Genomic DNA, 19,324 nt, shown 5'->3' on the forward strand with positions numbered 1-19,324 from the left:
AAAAAAAAAAAAGATAAAAACAGGAAGCCAATTATTTCTTTAAGTATGTTACTTTCCTCCAACAAATTGAAGGCGATGAGTAAATGTTGTAGTTTCATTGAGCTTAAGGAGTAAAAACCTCCCTTTGGAAAAGTGGCTATTGCCGTATGAGATGGGAAGTGGCCCTGAGCAAGGAAAATCTCAAAAATAGCCAACTGAAGTGAAATGTCAACACTGCTCCAATATAATGAGACTAAAACATATCAAGGCTCTTGTCTGTGAAAAACCATTTTTTTTGTCAAGCATTAATCAGAGGGAAACTCAACCCAGACACTTAAAAAGCTAAGATGACAGGAAGTGGTGGTCAGTTTTTTCCCATCTGCTCTTCAAACTCGAAGGAGGGCATTACTTTCATAAGGCTAATGTATTCTTTGGTAATGTCCATTCATCATGTCTACCACAGCTCACGTTGATTTCTTAATGAGGCCTATCCTGGAAACAGTGACACTCTTCCCCTCACCCAAACCACAGCAAGTTGTCAAGCTCAGGAGAATGTAAAGCATCATGCTTACCCAGCCCCTCACGGATCCCAGTCTTGTCTTTAGAGTGCTTCCTTTTTCCTCGTTGCTCCAGGCATGGAAGGCCTATTTTTTCTAAATATATCTTCTTGTTGATGAAGAGGAAGAGGACGACCAAAAGAACAATAAAGACCCCAACTGCTGACAAGAAGCCAATGGCTTCAGGAGGAACTGGCAAGAGAACACAAAAGAAAAAACATCATCAAAATGAAAGTAAACCAACTTTTAGTTCTAACAACTGATCAAAGTTCATGTTTATTAATTAGAGTGCCAAATACTCTACAAGTCTTAACACTTGCTGGCATTCCCAGGACTGTGTACAGGAGAAAGAAAAAAAAATACTGGTGCCCAGTACATCTGGTTAGGCTGGCTCTTCGGATGACAGACCTCTATAATTTAGCACTTGTGCTTTCTTCCTGTCCTTAGCCTAATATTCAGCTTCAAACACACAAACTATAAGAGAGATATCTGTCAAATGGGTTGAGCTAGAAATGGTTGATAAGTGCTATAAAACAAGTCCCATGGGGGCTCCTCGGTAGCTCAGATGGTTAAGCATCTGCCTTCAGCTCAGGTCATGATCTCCGTGTCCTGGGATCGAGCCCCATGTCAGTCTCCCAGCTCAGCAGAGAGTCTGCTTCTTCCTCTCCCTCTGCCTCTCCCCCTGCTTGTTCTCTCTGTCTCTGTCTCTCCAAAAAAAAAAGCATGTCCCTTAAAAACACAGCTACCTAAAACTTAAAAAATAATCACTTGAGACAAATTTTAAGACATCTTCATTTATCAATACTTGCAGTTGGACAAAAAGTCATTTCCTGGATATAGTTTTGCAAATCCAACTATGCAATATGATGATTATCATCATCAATGGTGACAAGAAAATTCCTAATCCATGTAAGAGATCAGAAGTATATTTTAACTGATTAATATTTTAGAACTCTAAAAAATGAAATCCCATCTTCCTCCTCCTCATCAAAATATCCTGAGCTTTATTTGACCTTGGTTAAGTGCTACCCAGTGTACCTTAAAGAGTCCCAGCCACTGAGTTCAGCTATGAGGTGCATATAGCAGGGAGACCAGAACTAAATCAGGATTGAGGGAAGACTCCTCTAAGGAAATGACATTTGAGCCAAGACAATACTCGGTAAAAAAAATCCAGAAAGCAACATGATTAAGGAATTAATTACAGAGCAGGTGTCAATAAGATTTATTCAAGGGAGTTGGGTACATGGAAAGCTTATGAAAATCAATCTCCTAAAAGCAGCTTTAATCCTTGGGCAGGTTTAATACGTAGACTAATAATATGAAGGGATAATATTTACCTCACTCTACCATCCAGATACACAGAGAAAGGATGGTTCAAACTGGTTCCAGTGCCATGGAAAGATAAAGAAAATAAATGGTACTGCTTCACAGAACCAATCCAGTGGCAAGCCAATGAAAGAACAAACAAAACAAAAAATAGCAGGCAAGATAGTAGCTTGGTAGTCTGCAAAATGATAATAGTGTCTGCTATCAAAGCCAACATATACCATGAGGAAAAACTATGCACATATTGATTATTCCCTCTGTCTGCAGAGGCAGCTTGGGTAGTAGTGCTTATTGGCATGGGTTTGGCAGTTATATTGCCTGAGAGGAAATCACACTCTACCACTTATTATCTGCGTGGCCTTGAGCAAATGATTTAACCTCTCTGTGCTTCAGTTTCCTAAGCAACAAAAGGAAATAATAAATCCAGCTGTATCAAAGATTCAATGTGGTAACACATGGAAAATAATTGGTGTGACACCTGACATATAGTGAGTTCTCAAACAGGAGTAACCATCTTCCCCAACATCACCACCATCATCTTGGCAGAGCTGTTAAAATATCTAGGAGCAGTCATTTGAGGAGATACATGCACCTCTATGTTTATTGCAGCATTATTCAATAGCCAAGCTACACAGTGTCTATCAATTGATAAATGAATAAAGGGGATATGATATATGTATATATATATATATATATACACCCAATGGAACATTACTCAGCCATAAAAAAGAATGAGATCTTGGCATTTGCGACAACATGGATGGACCTAGAGGATATTATGCTGAGTGAATAAGTCAGACTAAGAAAGACAAATACCATACGATTTCAACTTATATGTGGAATCTAAAAAATAAACAAAAAAAGCAGAAATAGACCCATAAATACAAAGACCGAACTGATGGTTGCCAGATGGGAGGCGCTGGGTGTGGGCAAAATGGGTGGAGGGGAGTGGGAGGTACAGGCTTCTGGTCATGGAATGTAGAAGTCATGGGGATGAAAGGTATAGCCTAAAGAATATATTCAGTGGTCTTATAATAGCGTTGTACGGTGACAGATGGTAGCTACACTTGTGTGAGCATGACATAATGTATAAACTTGTCAAATCACTATGTTGTACACCTGAAGCTAACATAACATTTGTATTAACTAAACTTTAATTTAAAAAAATATCTAGCAGGGGGCCTGAGTTAAGAGTTAAGTGTCTGACTTCAGCTCAGGTCACATTCTAGGGTCCTGGGATCGAGGCCCAAGTTGGACTCCACGCTCAGCAGGGAGTCTCTTGTCCCTCTGCCCCTCCCCTTCTCATTCCCTCTCTCTCTCTCTCTCTCTCTCAAGTAAATAAATAAAATCTTTTAAAAAATATCTAGCAGCAGTCAAATACAGTATGCATGCACAGCTTTGTTCACAGTCTGTGCTCTGGACCTTATCTCCATTCCTTTCATCAAAACAATTATCTCTCTCTGTTTTTGCCCTTCATACATGTATTTTCAGCTACTTCCCCTTGTAAATACAACATCTTTCTCACCTGCGTTAAAAACACATCATATACCTCCCAATCTTTCAAAGCCTCTCTTCACCACCATATGCTCCTCAACCATAGCCCTCTCTCTTTTCCCCTTTTCAACCACCTTCTGAGTATTTCTTATATTCATCTCCACTTTCTTACCTCTGAAGCCACTAGCATCCTTTATCCAGACTCTCTCTGATCTCTATGTGCCCAGAATTACCCCCTCAAATCCCTTCTCTACACAGTAGCCAAGGAAATCCTTCTGAAATCAAGTCTGATTTGCTCAACTGCCCTCCTAAAACCTTCTGTAATGGGTTGAATTGTGGCCTCCCAAAAGATACATCCACCCAAATTTCAGAATGTGATCTAATTTGAAATAAAGTTCTTTGCAGATGTAATTAGGATAGAATCTTGAGAAGAGATCATCCTGGATAAGGGTGGGCCTTAAATTTAATGATAAATGCCCCTACAAGAGCCCGAATAGGAAAAGACGGAGAGAAGAAAGCCATGTGAACATAGGAGCAGAGCCTGGAGTTTTGAAACCTCTAGCTGAGGAACACGAAGCGTTGTCAGCAGCCACCAGGAGCTAGGAGAGAGTCATGGAACAGATTCTTCCTCAGAGATTCTAGAAGAACCAAACCCACTGACATCTTGATTTTGGATTTCCGGCATCAAAAACTGGAAGATAATAAATTTCTGTTGTTTTAAGCCATAAGGTTTCTGGAAATTTGTCATGGTAATGCTAGGAAACTAATATACCCTCCAGTAGCTTCCCATTACCCACAGGACAAAATTCAAATTCATTAACTTGTTTTACAAGGCCATTCATGACCTAGCTAGTGATTTCAGCCTTTATCACTCATCACTCCCCAACATCAAACCTTTTTTTCAACATCAAACTTTTTATTGACAGTGTATTCACCTACTTCTGGTCCCCCAAACATAGCTCACCTCCAGACCTTTGGATAGGCTATTTCAACTATGTGAGGCAAATGCTTACCTCTATTCTGGCTATTTCTGATACTGTACTTCTTCTGAAAGCCTTTCTTGTTCCTCCTGACCAGGCTAGATGCTTTTACTGTGTGTTCCCTGCCACTGCACCCCTAACAGCTTTTTCAACAGTGTTCAAATAAGACATATTTTCATAAGAACAGGGACTGTGCTTCGATTACTCATTGTACTCTCAGCAGCTAACATAGGGTGCACTCCATAAATAGTTGCTACCTGAATAAATGTTGAACTCTTCTTTGTTCAACACATTGATAAATGGACCTATCAATGAAAACTTCTGGAAAGAAAAGATAAACCTCAAATGGGTCAGTAACACTAAACTACACAGGATATGATTTACATAACATTCAGCCTTAAGAAAAAGAGAGTTCATCTATCATTCATAAGCAGAAACATTTGCACCTAATGTCATTCGTTAATGAAACTAATTTGTTATTTTTGAACAAAGTATATTTTTCCATTGGAAAGCAACATGAGGGGATGCCTGGGTGTCTCAGTCGGTTAAGCATCTGCCTTCGGCTCAGGTCAGGATCCCAGGGTCCTGGGATCGAGCCCCGCATCTGGATCCTTGCTCAATGGGGAGCCTGCTTCTCCCTCTGCCTGCCCCTCCCCCTGCTTGTGCACTCTCTCTCTCTGACACATAAATAAAACCTAAAAAAAAAGCAACATGAGGCTTATTTAATAAAATCTGCAAAATATAGAAAAAATTAAGACAAACATTATTAAGATTTTGTGTACTTCCTTCCAGTCATTTTGACTACTGGGAAAATACTAAATTGTCTGTATTGATTTTACCTTTTTGGTTCATAAAACATTTTTTATTAGATTAAAAGTTCTACTATTTTTAGAGATGTTAAAGAAAAAACAATTCATTCATGTAGTAGAATATTTTGATAACAATGGAAAATGTAAAAAAAAAAAAAAAGATCATATGAAATCTTACCACCCATCGGGGCTAACCTGCTGTTTTTTTCTTACAAATTTTTTCCTAACTATCTTTATCATCACTGAAACACTATTTTACATGCTGATATTAATACATTTAATATAAAGTCCCTCAGATTCCAGACTGGAAACAACATGAAGAAATTATTCAATATAATCTCCAAAGATAAAAAAAAAATGAGGGAATAAACCCTTGTGTTCCTCAAAATAACTGTTTTTTGGAGATGAAAATATTTCTGTTAGCAATAATTCTGGTGGCAGTGAGTTAACTATGGATGCGTATAAAATTCTAAAGTAGGTGTCAATATTTTTTTCTCCTAAAATCTGTATAGATATTGCTCCATTACCTTTTAACCTTTAATGTTTATAAATAAGTGTGATGCTGCAGCTTACTTTTTTCTACTTTTTATGGGCAACAGAATGTTTTGGTCAAAATGTTGCTAGAATCTTTTAACACAAAAATTTTACCAGAAGGTATCTTTTTGTGAGTATCTTTTGTTGATTTTTTTTCCTGGAACCCAGATTTTCCACCAAAATATCTATGGCTTTTGTAAAGCTTGTGAGAGTTTTCTTCAGTTACGTCTTTGGCAATTTCTTCTATTCTAACTACTCTTGTTTCTATATTAAACAGGGTAAGTATTTCTTTGGCTACCGACTTTAATTTTTTTCCTCTTTGTTTTTCTCTTCTGCATTCTGATAGATCTTCTTAAATACAGACTACACATTGTCACTCAAGTAAACAGGTGAAAGTATGCTCTTAACCACTGTACCATACTCACGACTGTAAACTCCGAATTTCTGAGTCAGTGGCACACGGGGGGCAGGGGAGGGATATATCGTCTTTTCCCCTCCTTTCAAGTTGGATGGTGGAGAACTCTAGGAATAAGTACACATCTGGCTAAAAGCAGAGAAAAAGCTTAGTTTGGCAAGTTTGGTTATTTCAACAGAGTTCATGTTCCTCCTAGAATCTACCAATTCTAATTCCATCTTTTTCTATGTGTTTACGGGTACTTAGTGGAAAGTCTGAACACGTGCATGAGGGTCTGTTGGAGAAATGCTATGTTAAGCTGTAGGTTAGCTTATGTGCTTTCTAGATGAGTAGAATATCATAGCAATGGCTAAGAAGTTGGCAGTGACCCCAGACTTGTAAAAATTGCTTTACCAGGGTTGCACACAAATTGTCCTTTTTAAAAGTGGTTTAAAACTCCAAACATAATCTAGCAATTCTACTTCTAGCTATATAACCAAGAGAATTGAAAATACATTTTCACACAAAAATGTGCTCATGAATGTTCATAACAGTATAGACATGGCCCAAATATCCATCAACTGATAAATAAACAAAATGTGATATAGCCATACAGCTAAATATTCGGCAATGAAAAATGAAGCATTGGTACATGCTGCAACATGGATGAACCTTGAAAACATGCTAACTGAAAAGAAGTCAGACACAAAAGGCCACTTATCATATGATTCCATTAAATGAAATGTCCAGAATAGGCAAATCCACAGAGACAATAAGTATATTAGTTATTCCCAGAAGGTGGGGAAAGGGAGAAGTGAGGGTGTCTACAAATGGGTATGGATTTTCTTTTTGAGGTAATGAAATTATTCTGGAATTAGATAGTGATGATGGTTGTGCAACTTTGTGAATATACTAAAAACTACTGAATTCGGGACGCCTGGGTGGCTCAGTCAGTTGAGTGTCTGCCTTTGGCTCAGGTCGTGATCCTGGAGTCCTGGGATCGAGTCCCACATCAGGCTCCCTGCTCAGTGGGGAGTCTGCTTCTCCCTCTGCCCTTCACTCTGCTCATGCTCTCTCTCACACTCTCTCTCTCTCTAATAAATAAATAAAATCTTTTAAAAAAAACTACTAAATTCTACACTTTAAAAGTGTGAATTTTATAGAATATGGATTTTATCTCAGAAAGTTTAAATTGCAAATATATCATTTTAATAAAGACTGGAAGGAAATATGAAAAATATTATAATAATTTTCTTCAATTTGATTTGAAAGTGACTTTCTTCATGTTTAAACATTCTGTAATTTTATTATTCAATATGTAGAATTAAATATAAAGTTTAAATATTATAGGTTATGAGAACTGGAGTCTGCACAGCTCTACCCTCAATGTATAACACTGAACACAGCAAGCCAACAGCTCTATCAGTATAAGCCAAGGAGGGTTTGATGCTGCATTTGGGTCTAAACAAAATTAGAGACTTTGGCAGGGAAGCTTAAATTCATTTTGCATCCCATATATACAAATGCTATAGTGAAGAACAAGCATTACATGTATCATCTGCTATAGATGACAAGGGCACATATGTCAAGAAACTTAAGTGCCATCTGCAAAGTAACTCATCTAATTATTCCAGTAATTGCTAAATTGGAAATCAGATGGGTATGAAGTTCGGTCACATAGTTTATATTGAAAACTTCCTTAAAGTTAAATATATCTCTCATGTTCTACTGGATAGCCCCATCTGTTGATTTTCAAGCAATGGCTCAAGAAGAAGACAGAGCATACAGTGACATAAATAGGGAAGTCTCTGCATGTCACACAGTCACTAGATGTTTGTAAATTTCATTCCATGGTTGTTGAAGAGGTTAAAAAAAAAGGCTAGCCAATTACAGCCATTTGACTCACAAGAGCTAGAAATAAGAGGAGAGGAAGCTGAAATTTTATTTAACAAAATGGTAAGGGGGGATCAGAATTAACTGAGCAATGACAATAGAAATAATTTAAAAGTAAAGTTACAATTTCTCAGGAATAAACTCTCTTGGCATCACTTTGAGGAACATGAAGAATCTCATTAAAAACATGAGGAAAGCCTGAGGTAAATCTAAAACTCCACTCGCTTATAAAATCCTACCACCTTTGAGTATCCATCAACCTTAAAGTCCTGTTTTCAGGTATATAATTTCAATTTCACTCATCCCTGTAAAAAGCAGCATGACTTTGAAATTGTTTTTATGATGTTCTCAAGCATGGTTATGCAGCAGAAGTCCCTGACTTGAGCCTAAGCTTGTTCACCTTAGAATTCTGGGATTAGTCTAATGCACAGCACAGTGATTACAGACAAAACAGTACTATTAATAAACTTCAAAGCTGGGGCGCCTGGGTGGCTCAGTTGATTGGGTGTCTGCCTTCGGCTCAGGTCATGATCCCAGGGTCCTGGGATCGAGCCCCGCGTCGGGTTCCCCTGCTTGGCGGGGGGTCTGCTTCTTCCTCCCCCACTCCCTCTGCTTGTGTTCCCTCTCTCCCTGTGTCATATAAATAAATAAAAATCTTTAAAAAAAAAAAAAAACTTCAAAGCTGCTAAGAGTCTAGATCTTAATTGTTCCCGCCACAAAAAAAAAAAAAAAAAAAGATAATTCTGTGACATAATAGATGGGTTAGCCAATGGTATAATGGTAATCATATTGCAATATATAAATGTATCAAATCAACGAGTTGTACACCTTAAACTTATACAATGTTATATGGCAATTATATCTCAAGAAAAGTAAATTTAAAAAAGAATTCAGGATTTCCTGGGCATGTATGCATCCTCTTCCAGTGATCCATCCACCTGAGGACTTGAGAAGCCTCCCAGGAAGGACAGTGAACAAGGTCAGAGCAGAGGTAAACTGAGTACAGCATAGATGTCTACCAGTCAGGTGGACATAAGCCAGGATCCTCGGGTGAGGAGGTGACCATAAAAGCTATTGTGTTAGATATCAGAGGCTTTGGCGAAACAAGGAGATGTCTTCAAAGGCAATTTTGGGACAATAAGAGTTGAGGCCTGGGGCACCTGGGTGCCTCAGTCAGTTCAATGTCCAACTCCTGATCTCAGCTTATGTCCCCATCTCAGGGTTGTGAGTTCAAACCCTGAGTTGGGCTCCACGAAAGAGTTGAGGCCTTTGACCTAGAGTTTATGCTCAGACTTTCTTTGTCGCTACCAAAAAGAACAGAAGTTCAGAGTTGAACACCGATGTGCCAACTCCATATACAGTTACTTCAGTGCACAACTTTAAAAATATCCATACAATTAGACTCGTTTATATCATCAGCTGTGTTTTTACAATCAACTACAAAAGTAAATAAATCACTTTTAAAAATTAGCATAGAACAACTTAAATTGAGGGATTTAATTTTCCTTTTTTCCTTTGGTAATGCTTCCAGAACTAAAAATAATAATAATAATCAAAGAACAAAACTTTTGATACTTAGCACATTGTTTTTCCAGTGTCTAAATTTAAGGCTATTTGTTATAACCTCAACAACCTTCATGGATAGTCAATCATTTTTCTAAAACTTTCTAGGACTAAGAAATATAAAATATTTTATATAAAATATATATATTTAAAGAAAAATGGGTGTTTCCACTTAAATTTTCTTCCCAGTAATAGCTAACCAGGATATGTTAAACCACATATTCAAACAAATTCTTTGGAAGGAAAAAATAGACCTTTCAAAAAATGGCTTAATGAAACCTAAGTGAGATTTTAACATGTTCCAAAATAAAACATAACAACATATGGAGTCACTAGCAACCAATCATTTCTCAAAACAGTTGAGAACACAGCATTTGGGGGCATACATGGGGTGCTATCTTTAATATAATAATATATGTGTGTTGAAATGTGTCCATCTTCTTCTGAGAATTAAGTAACCTAACCTCTCTGTTTTACATGTTTAAAATGTTAATTGTCCCTTAGCATTAACACACACACACACGCGTGCACACACACACACACACACACATACTTCTAGAAACCAAGAATGATCAGCAATCTTGCTCTCTTTCCTCTTAATGCTCAGATGGTTAGCTCAGAAGCAGCATTTAATGATGAAAGTGGTTGAAGTACACCAATAGTCCATGGAGGGAATCCTTGAGACTTTTTCACCTGTCTGAGTTTCCCTGAACACTTCAGCTATTCTCTACTGTCTCCAACCTCTCCATTTTCCCACATCTTCCCAGATGAGGAAGAAGATAGAAAAGAAACTAAAGGAATTAGATAATGTTGATGATTTATAAGGCTACAGTCAACATTTTTAGGTTGTTAGATTTTTAATGGCATACTTATATTGCTGAATTTCACTGAGTAATTTATGGGCATTGTACAATTTATATGTCATTTGCCAAATAAAATCAATCAGTTAGCATGGATATTATTCATTTTAACTTTAACATTACTGAATTTAATATAATTATATGATAAAATTAGGAACATATGCCCAATTAAAGCATGTCATGTTGAAACATCGGAGAATATACATGTATATATATCCTTTTGGTGGAATGGTTGTTGAATCAATGTGGCAATTCAGCTTTCAAGCACAAAGGGAATATTTTTATAAATGAGAGAAGTTGAGAGACAAGTCTACTTCGGGCAGACAAAATATCAGAAGAAAGATATCCAACTTTCTTCAACTCTCCAAAATAAATGCATTTGGAAAGCATTTGGAGTGAAATATAATTTTGATTTGTTTATAACTTCTTTATTTTTCAATTCACAGAAGACTGCCCACACAATGAGACTGAAGTTTTAACAAAATTGTTTTTTACCAATTCAATACCTTCAAAAAAAAATTGCTTGCAGTCTAATACAGTTAAATATTTTTAAAAGATTATTGTAAAGACTTCAGATTTTAACTTTTGACCCCAAAAAGTAGTATATAGAGCTTTATGCTCAAAGACTAAGAAACATATGGGACATCCAGAAATAGGAAGAAGATTTAAGGGTCCTTTAAATGCCCAATTTCTCAGACAATACGTTTTTGTGTATTCAGAAAGTTATCCATCCACAGAGATACAAGTCTACCCTTTTAGTAAGAATTTGCTGGGCACACTGAAAATCCACTGACATTTCAGCTAAGAGCATCAAATATAGTTCTAACAGTAAAATCAATTATCCAGCATTAGCATCCCTGTCTAAAGTTCAGACCACATGCAACCATTTAGGTAACAACACTGAACAAAATTATCATTGTATTCAAATGAAATAGCTGTCTTTTGCCTATTCTAGTTCCATAGTAGAAACTTAGGAGTTTCTCTGGAATTAATTTCTGAATAAAACCCCCCTCCAAAACAGATGGGATTCTAATCGATTCTCATACTTCTCTACTAGAAGCATTTACTGGTTCTTTTTTCATTACAAAAAAAAAAAAAAGGAAAAAGAAAAAAACACCAGCATAAATTGTCTGTTTTACTCTCTGTGCTAATTTCATTTCATTATATCCTTGGAGTAAGCTATTATTTTCCCACTGGTTCCCATGGCATTCTTCATTATCAGCTGCTAATTGTCTAGCATTCACATAGGACTGTGAACCAAGTAGGCTGCTGCGTGGGCTGAAGTTCTAGGGGAAGCTGAACAGCAAAAGGATTCTGCATTGTTATTATTGTGACACATTAGAAAGTTTCCACCCACTTACGTGCCCACATCACTCTGCCGCATAGCGTCCCTACTCAGAAGGGCTGTGCATGGAAGCACGGGAGGCCATCTGCACTAGGCATTCCACTTGATAATTACTGCACATCAAGGGAAGATTACACGGGGTCAAACCGTTGTAGGCATGAAAGTCAGGGGTCTGGCTCCACATGGTAGCCATGAGTATTGATCTTAAAACACAACTATGACAGGTCTATCTAAAAGGGGTCCTTTATTCCCAACCTTGAGCAGAAGTACCTAACTCAGGCCAGTTATTCCCTCAAATTTCTCCGCATTTACCCTTCCAAAATCAAGGCCAAGTTAAACATTTTTTGAAAGATGCAAAAATGTCAGAGACTTTTAAGCAGATTTTGAGATGCACTGCCCCTTAACATTTTTCCCATTGGAGCCTTGGATATCTGGAACTAATTACATTTGACCTTATAAATTCAGAATGTGCCAAACAAAAGCTATTAGAAGAGCCAAAACAACATGCAGCATTTTACACATTCAGGTCAAGAGGGAGTTGTAAAAGTCTCTTAATTAGCAAAGCAAACAAGGACTATAAAAGTAGGGCTTTGAGGCACAGAAGATTAGTGCTTTTATTCTGGTGCTTTGCAGGCACCATATTGCAAAGTCTTGTGTAACAAAGCTCTGATTTCATAACATGCTATGTACTGATCACTTTTACCAGAAAATTTTGCCTCTTGAGACACCTGTGTCTCCTCCAGGTACACTTGCTTAGGGTAAGAAGCTACCCTCACCAGATCAGAGTCACAGAGAGCTAAATTTCTTTCATGGGTGAACCAGGATCATTCTGATGATGTAAAACATGAAAGAGATAGGATGATGGATTCAAGTGAACCTCAATTATTGGTACATCTTGGTGAGGCCATCAAAGTCCAAATACTATTCCAGGGTTTAAGAATATGATATTTAAAATTTACCACGAGATGCTCAGACTCTTGGGGATTACATCATTGTAATTAAATCAGCCAGAGGTTATAACAAAGGCAGAGTAGATACAAAAAAGCTTTTGGCCCTGAGTTAGGAGGTTCAGGTCCAGCACTGTACTACCTAATTCTATAACCCAGGGTGATGTGAGGTCCTGAAGGCTGGACTATGTGACATCTGTGTGCTTTTCCACCAATGAGATATGTGATAAATTAGGACCCCAACTTTTTTATTATAATGGTTATTCCTGGCCCAGGAACTAGAACCAATTTGTATCTATAGAACTACAGTCAATCTTATATCTGGGGGTGGCTCCACTTAAGATGAAATTGTGGGTCAAAGGGTTACCTGGTGAGCAACGAAAAAAGAGCATGAAAAGCGGGATCTTCCTGAGGGCTATTTCCAACCCCGAATGAGACAAATGACTTAGGTACCTTCTCCCAAAGACACTCTTGCTCAGATCCCAGAATGGTCCTGGGATCAGAATACCCAAACCTCTGGGCAAAGCTAGAACCCACATCCCACATCCTTATTCTTCAACTTTTCTTTCTACACACCTAAGTCATCACCAGAATTTTCTGATTTTGATTTCTCTGCTTATCAGTTCACCCACTCTCTTGGAGCTCCACTTCTCTGCTCACCTCTCAGAGTTTTTTATTCTTCAAGATTCTGTGTTTGGGTCCCATTCCTCCAGATATTTTGTGTCTTCTCATGGCTTCAGCTGTCATTGAGGGCTACCAAGTGTGTGTCTATAAGCCAAAACTCTAATCTGACACATATATCTTTTCCAGGATGTCCTGCAGGCATTCCCCAAATTACCAAGCCTAGGACTTAACTCATTATCCTTTTCAAAAGCCTTCTGAGACCTCAAAAGTCCTCCCCATTCCATTCTTAGTGCAGTACTTGAGTCAGGCTCTTACCAGGCTGAACCTCTACAAAGATTCCAAATTGATGTTGTCTGCCTGCCTTCTTTCCTTCTTTCCTTCCTGATGTTTTATTATTATTATTATTAAAGCTTAATTCAAGTTTTCAACTATTTAATTTCTTAAAAATATAATTTGGATCTCTGGTGAAGAGGACTTAGCTGGGCTAAGCTACTTTATATTTTTTTAAGATTTTATTTATTTATTTGAGAGAGACAGAGATAGTCCATAGAGAGTACAATCCGGGAGGAGAGGGAGAAGCAGGATCCCCGCTGAGCGGGGACCTCAGTGCAGGGCTTGATGCCAGGCTCAATGCGAGGATCGATGCGGGGCTTGATCCCAGGACCCTGGGATCGTGACCTGAGCCGAAGGCAGACACTTAACCAACTGAGCCATCCAGGCATCCCTGGGCTAAGCTACTTTAATAATAAACTTACAGGATGGTGAGGTTCAGATTGAGATCATTTCATGAACATGGTTGAGTACTGATTATTACACACACACACACACACACACACACACACACACACACTCCTAGGCTGGATACTGCCAGGTTCCTCACAGCACCAACCCATTCTATAACCCCTAACAGAGTTAGCCATATGAACCACAGACCTACAGTCATGCATAAAAGATTCTAGGACTCTCCACCACCTAAAGGTTAAAGCTGAAACTATTACCATAACATTTGAGACCCCTTCCAAATCAGCCCCAAACCATCTTTCCAGTCTGGTTACCAAGAACACCTCCCAGGTATACCGTGCTTGGCTTTACTAGATAGATACTCACTGTTCTCTAAACCAGTCGTGTACTTTAAAACCTCTGTGTTTGCTCAGAGTAATCCCTCTCCCTGGAATGACCTTTTCCAACAGTCAAAGTCCTGCCCATCTTGTAAGGACACACTGGGAAGACAACTCCTCTGTAAATCCCACCCCTGTCCCACCAGGCAGACTATATGATTGTGTCCTTTGCACAGTGCTTGTATCTTTACATCTAACTCAAAACGCTGCACCATTGTTTTATTCTATCTGTAATTCCCCACTAAACTGTAAAGTTACTGAAGCCAGAAATGGTGTCCTCTTTTTCATCTTTATATTCTTGATGCCTCACTCATAATAGATCCATAATGCATGCTGGTTTAATTAAATTAACAAGTGTAACCTCCAAGATTATGTTTTATATTAAATTACTGATAGGTTTATTGCATATAAACTATCACTGAATTAGAGTATGGAATGAGGTAAGTCTCTGGAAGATTCCTTACAAAAACAAACCCTGTATTTGGTATGTCCTATGGGCTCCAACAAGCATGTTGTTCTGCCGCTCTTTTATTATGGTTTAGGTCTATCAGTGTTTCGGGGTCTGCAGTACATTGACTAGCAAATGTGCAGGCTGGGACAACAATGATCTTAAAGCTGTTGATTTAGAAGGAGCCCTGGAGGACACCGATTCAAACCTTCCTTTTACAGAAATAAAGGTTAAAGCCCAAAAAGGCCAAGAGATCTATCCCAAACACCCAAAAATACATTGGCAGAGCTGAAACCAGAGCCCAGGTTTTCACATGCATTCCGACAGTTCTGATCTTACCTCTCTCTGCAACTTCTCCCTGCAATCCTCCCCTCGGATCACAGTACCTTTGCAGTAGTGTCCTTCTCCCCGCCAAGAACCTCCTACATCTCACTCAGTGAAGGAATCCAGTATATAATAACCCTGAGTGACACCCAGCAGCATCTTTTGAAAACTTCTGGTGGCTGGGAAGCTCATATTCCGCCAAGCAACCCATTCCTTCTTTGTCCATTTCTTCTGGGTAGACATTCTTCTTCCCACAGAAAGCCAGTATCGACCCTGCCAATAGCTGAAGACAGCGCTTATGCCTCCCCAACTTTCTCCTCTAACCTAAACAACTGTAAGTTTCTTCAACCATTCCTCAAAACATAGGGTTGTGACCCCACCATTTTACTTGTTGCCCTCTTCCCCCACAGAATATGACCTAGCCCTAAACAGCCTTTGGTTTTGGAAAGAGAACCAGAAATAAAGCCTCTGAAAAAAATGTCCTTTGAAGGCAAACCATGAGAGACTCTGGACTCTGGGAACCAAACTGGGGGTTACGGGGGGGTGGGGAGGATGGGGTAACTGGGTGATGTGTATTAAGAAGGACACATGTGGTGATAAGCACTGGGTGTTATATATGCAACTAATGAATCATTGAGCACTACATCAAAAACTAATGATGTACTATATGTTGGCTAATTGAACATAATAAAAATAATTAATTAAAAATTAAAGAAAAAAAATGTCCTTTGATGCCTGTATCTCTATTGTTTTCAGTGCAAAACTGTCACTTCCTTCAGCTCTACACAATGTCTGAACAGTAATATGCAGGACCCATCCACAGAAAACATTACCTGAGAATGTTCTGTTTTCGAACCAGTTCATATTTGGTAGAGTCATAAGGAGGATAAACTATAAGCATTACGCAAGTATCTGGGAAAAAAAACTTTAGGTCCACATTAACCTAGAACATAAGCAAATCAAACTAAAATGTCTCAGAATGCATTAAAACATCTCCAGACATTCTCTCCCATTTGTCTCCTTTCAACCCCCATCCCAAGTTTAAGAAAGCAGTCCCTGAAATATCAATTCAAAACCAAAAATATTCTGTACATATCTTTGATAAGATTGCAACTACCTAAACTCCTGCAGAGATTGTTTTAGAATCCTACTGTAAGTAGAAAAACAGAAGAAGAAATTTATCTCTCGGCTTATCTAACATCTCTCCCAGCTAAACTTTCATTATTTAAACCTAGTGGAGTCCCATTTTGATAACATCACTTATATCTCCACTGAAGAGAGTAAAGATTGAATAGAGCCTGTTCTCCTGCGTGGAAAACCAACCTCTTTACTGAGCAGCCACTCATGACTGCAACTGGATTCTTTTTTTTTTTTTTTTAAGATTGTATTTATTTGCGAGAGAGCGAATGAGAGACAGAGAGCATGAGAGGGAGGAGGGTCAGAGGGAGAAGCAGACTCCCTGCCGAGCAGGGAGCCCAATGTGGGACTCGATCCCGGGACTCCAGGATCATGACCTGAGCCGAAGGCAGTCGCTTAACCAACTGAGCCACCCAGGCGCCCTGCAACTGGATTCTGAACTCCAAGAAATTTAATAAAGATTTTCAAAGAAGGCTTCACATGTAGAAAATTTATTTCACGCAAAACAAGACTTGAAGAAGGGGATATAAAGATCAATTGTTGTAAAATGGGAAAAAAATTTAAAGGAGGTTGAGTGACTTAGCAAGAAACATTCCAACAACTTGATTTTAAAACATACCATTTTCAACATCTATAAGCAATACCTTATCTTATTAACAGTTCTAAAATAAAAAAATAAGACCGATATCTGAAACATGTAGCTTACATAATATACTTTGTTAAATTAGAGTAAGGTAGTATGCTCTGCCAATTTTTGGAACACCTTTAATATTGGTAAACAAATTAGTTTGATTGATGAGTAATATTTTGTATATATGGGCAAAGAAGCCTTGCCTGCTAAAGGCAAGGTATCTCTTCTGCCCTTGGATGAACTTCATCTGGCTCCAGATATTTTCTGAAATGCTTGTTGACTTGTCTTTAGATACCATCTTTAAGATAGATCATTTCAATTGTCCAAACTAGAAATTAAGGGCCTGCCCCATGCTTCATTGAGAGAGATGCATCAGCACTTGCTGTGGGGAAAGGGGCACATTTATAGCCTTAACAATGGGGTCCTCCACCTGGGGAAGAGATGAAGACTGGGAGGGAGCACTAAATGAGCCATAGAGCTAAGAAGAAAAAAGGGATTTTGTTTAAGTATGTAAGGGGGAAGCTACAGGCTAGAGCAAAAAGATACAATGAGAGGGGTCAAGCAGGAGGCTCCATCTTGTGGAAGCAGGAGCATGCTGAAGGAAGGGAGAAGGTTCAAGAACTTCTCAAAAAGTCACTAAGGGGGGCGTCTGGGTGGCTCAGTCGTTAAACATCTGCCTTCGGCTCAGGTCATGATCCCAGAGTCCTGGGATCGAGCCCCACATCAAGTTCCCTGCTCAGCGGGAAGCCTGCTTCTCCCTCTCCCACTCCCCCTACTTGTGTTCCCTCTCTCGCTGTGTTTCTGTCAAATAAATAAAATCTTTTTAAAAAAAAAAGTCACTAAGGATTACAAAAAGAACCCCAGATTGCAGAGAAGAACAGGGTGAAGAACGCAGATTTCAAATATTAAAAACAAAACAAAACAAAAGCTGTCACCCTTTGCCCAAGGCAAAGAATAATCTGAAGAGTGGAAACACTGGTATAGACCTGAATTAATACTGATTTGTACATAACTTGGTGCCTTTATGGTGAACTTGTGAATCTCGGAGCTCTTGGGGATCCTGTGATGATGGAGTGTCTCACAAGGGGCTCACGAGGGGCCAGTTAAGGACTCAGAAGTTTCCCAGCAGTGGCCAGCCCAAGGCAGGCCATAGGCACAAGGAGAAGAGCTGATGTATGTATAGCATGACCGTGACCATGCAGAAGCCCGTTTATTTTTTATTTATTTATTTATTTTTTAAGATTTTATTTATTTGACAGAGAGAGACACAGCGAGAGAGGGAACACAAGCAGGGGGAGTGGGAGAGGGAGAAGCAGGCCTCCTGCAGAGCAAGGAGCCCGATGTGGGGCTCGATCCCAGGACCCTGAGGTCATGACCTGAGCTGAAGGCAGACGTTTAACGACTGAGCCACCCAGGCACCCCTGCAGAAGCCCGTTTAAACTTAGAAAGGCAGAGAACCTTATCTTCAACACCGACAGAGATGTGTTTGTCCTGTATCCCAACTAAGATCACCAGAAGCGCTCCCGCCCACCCCAGGCCATTCCAAACTTTTCCTGGGATCATAAAAGTCTCCTGGCTCCAAGAAGGTGGTCCTTCTGCAAAAGAAAGGGGCAAAGGTCTCTGCTGAGGCCTGAGCAGCCCCTCCTTTCTGTGGAAACTTCAAGGGCCCACAGTGGCTGCATGGGGAACTGCTCTCCAGGTAGTGGCCTGAGTGGAAGGCAAAGGCTCACACAGTCCGGGACTGTTCTAGCAGAACTGCCCCCAAGACAAGCACAATTTACAGACCTTGTCAACTACTTCTGGCTATCAGTTTAATAAACAGACAGCTGGTCTGAGGAGGATTCCAGGGATGCCTGCCCACCCCTACATGGGTTTCAAAAGGGAAGCCTGGTAGGGGGGGGATGCAGAAGGAGCCAAGCAAGCTCTGAATCTCCAGGGAAGTTACTCAGAACAAAGGCAAGCAAAATAATAATTATTATAGTTTACACTCACGTGGCAATCACTATGTGCCAGGCACTTTATACTCATTTAAAACTCACAGTCCTCTGAGGCTGGGACTATTATTATCCTCACTTAACAGATGACAAAAAAAAACAAAAACAAAAACAGAGGTTTGGAGAGTAACTTATCCAAAGTTGCAGAAGAATAAGTGTCAGAGCCAGGATTTGACCCTGGCAGTCTGGCCAGGGTCCCCGGTTTTAATCACTCCACCATCCTGCCTCATCGTGACTTTTCTGAGGCTAAAATGCAGTAAACACTCTCAGTAAGGGCTCAGGTGACCGTGAAAAAAGCAGTTTGGGCCCGAAGTCCCAAAGGGAACAAGAATTTAGAAGCAAGGACATGGGGACCTGAGGCCTCAGC

General features: G+C 39.3%; 1 protein-coding gene across 1 annotated transcript in view; it reads right to left on the reverse strand.

Moving 5' to 3' along the window:
• Positions 1–19,324, reverse strand: part of SYT16 (synaptotagmin 16) — a 234,334-nt gene that overhangs the window by 117,317 nt on the left and 97,693 nt on the right. The window contains exon 2 of the mRNA XM_031033765.2: positions 552–728. Within this exon, the coding sequence (XP_030889625.1) occupies positions 552–728 (177 nt within the window). The remainder of the gene's footprint in view (positions 1–551; positions 729–19,324) is intronic.

The sequence above is a fragment of the Leptonychotes weddellii genome, chromosome 9, assembly GCF_054177405.1.
Source record: "Leptonychotes weddellii isolate Sample4059 chromosome 9, ASM5417740v2, whole genome shotgun sequence".
Classification (NCBI taxonomy): Eukaryota; Metazoa; Chordata; class Mammalia; order Carnivora; family Phocidae; genus Leptonychotes; species Leptonychotes weddellii.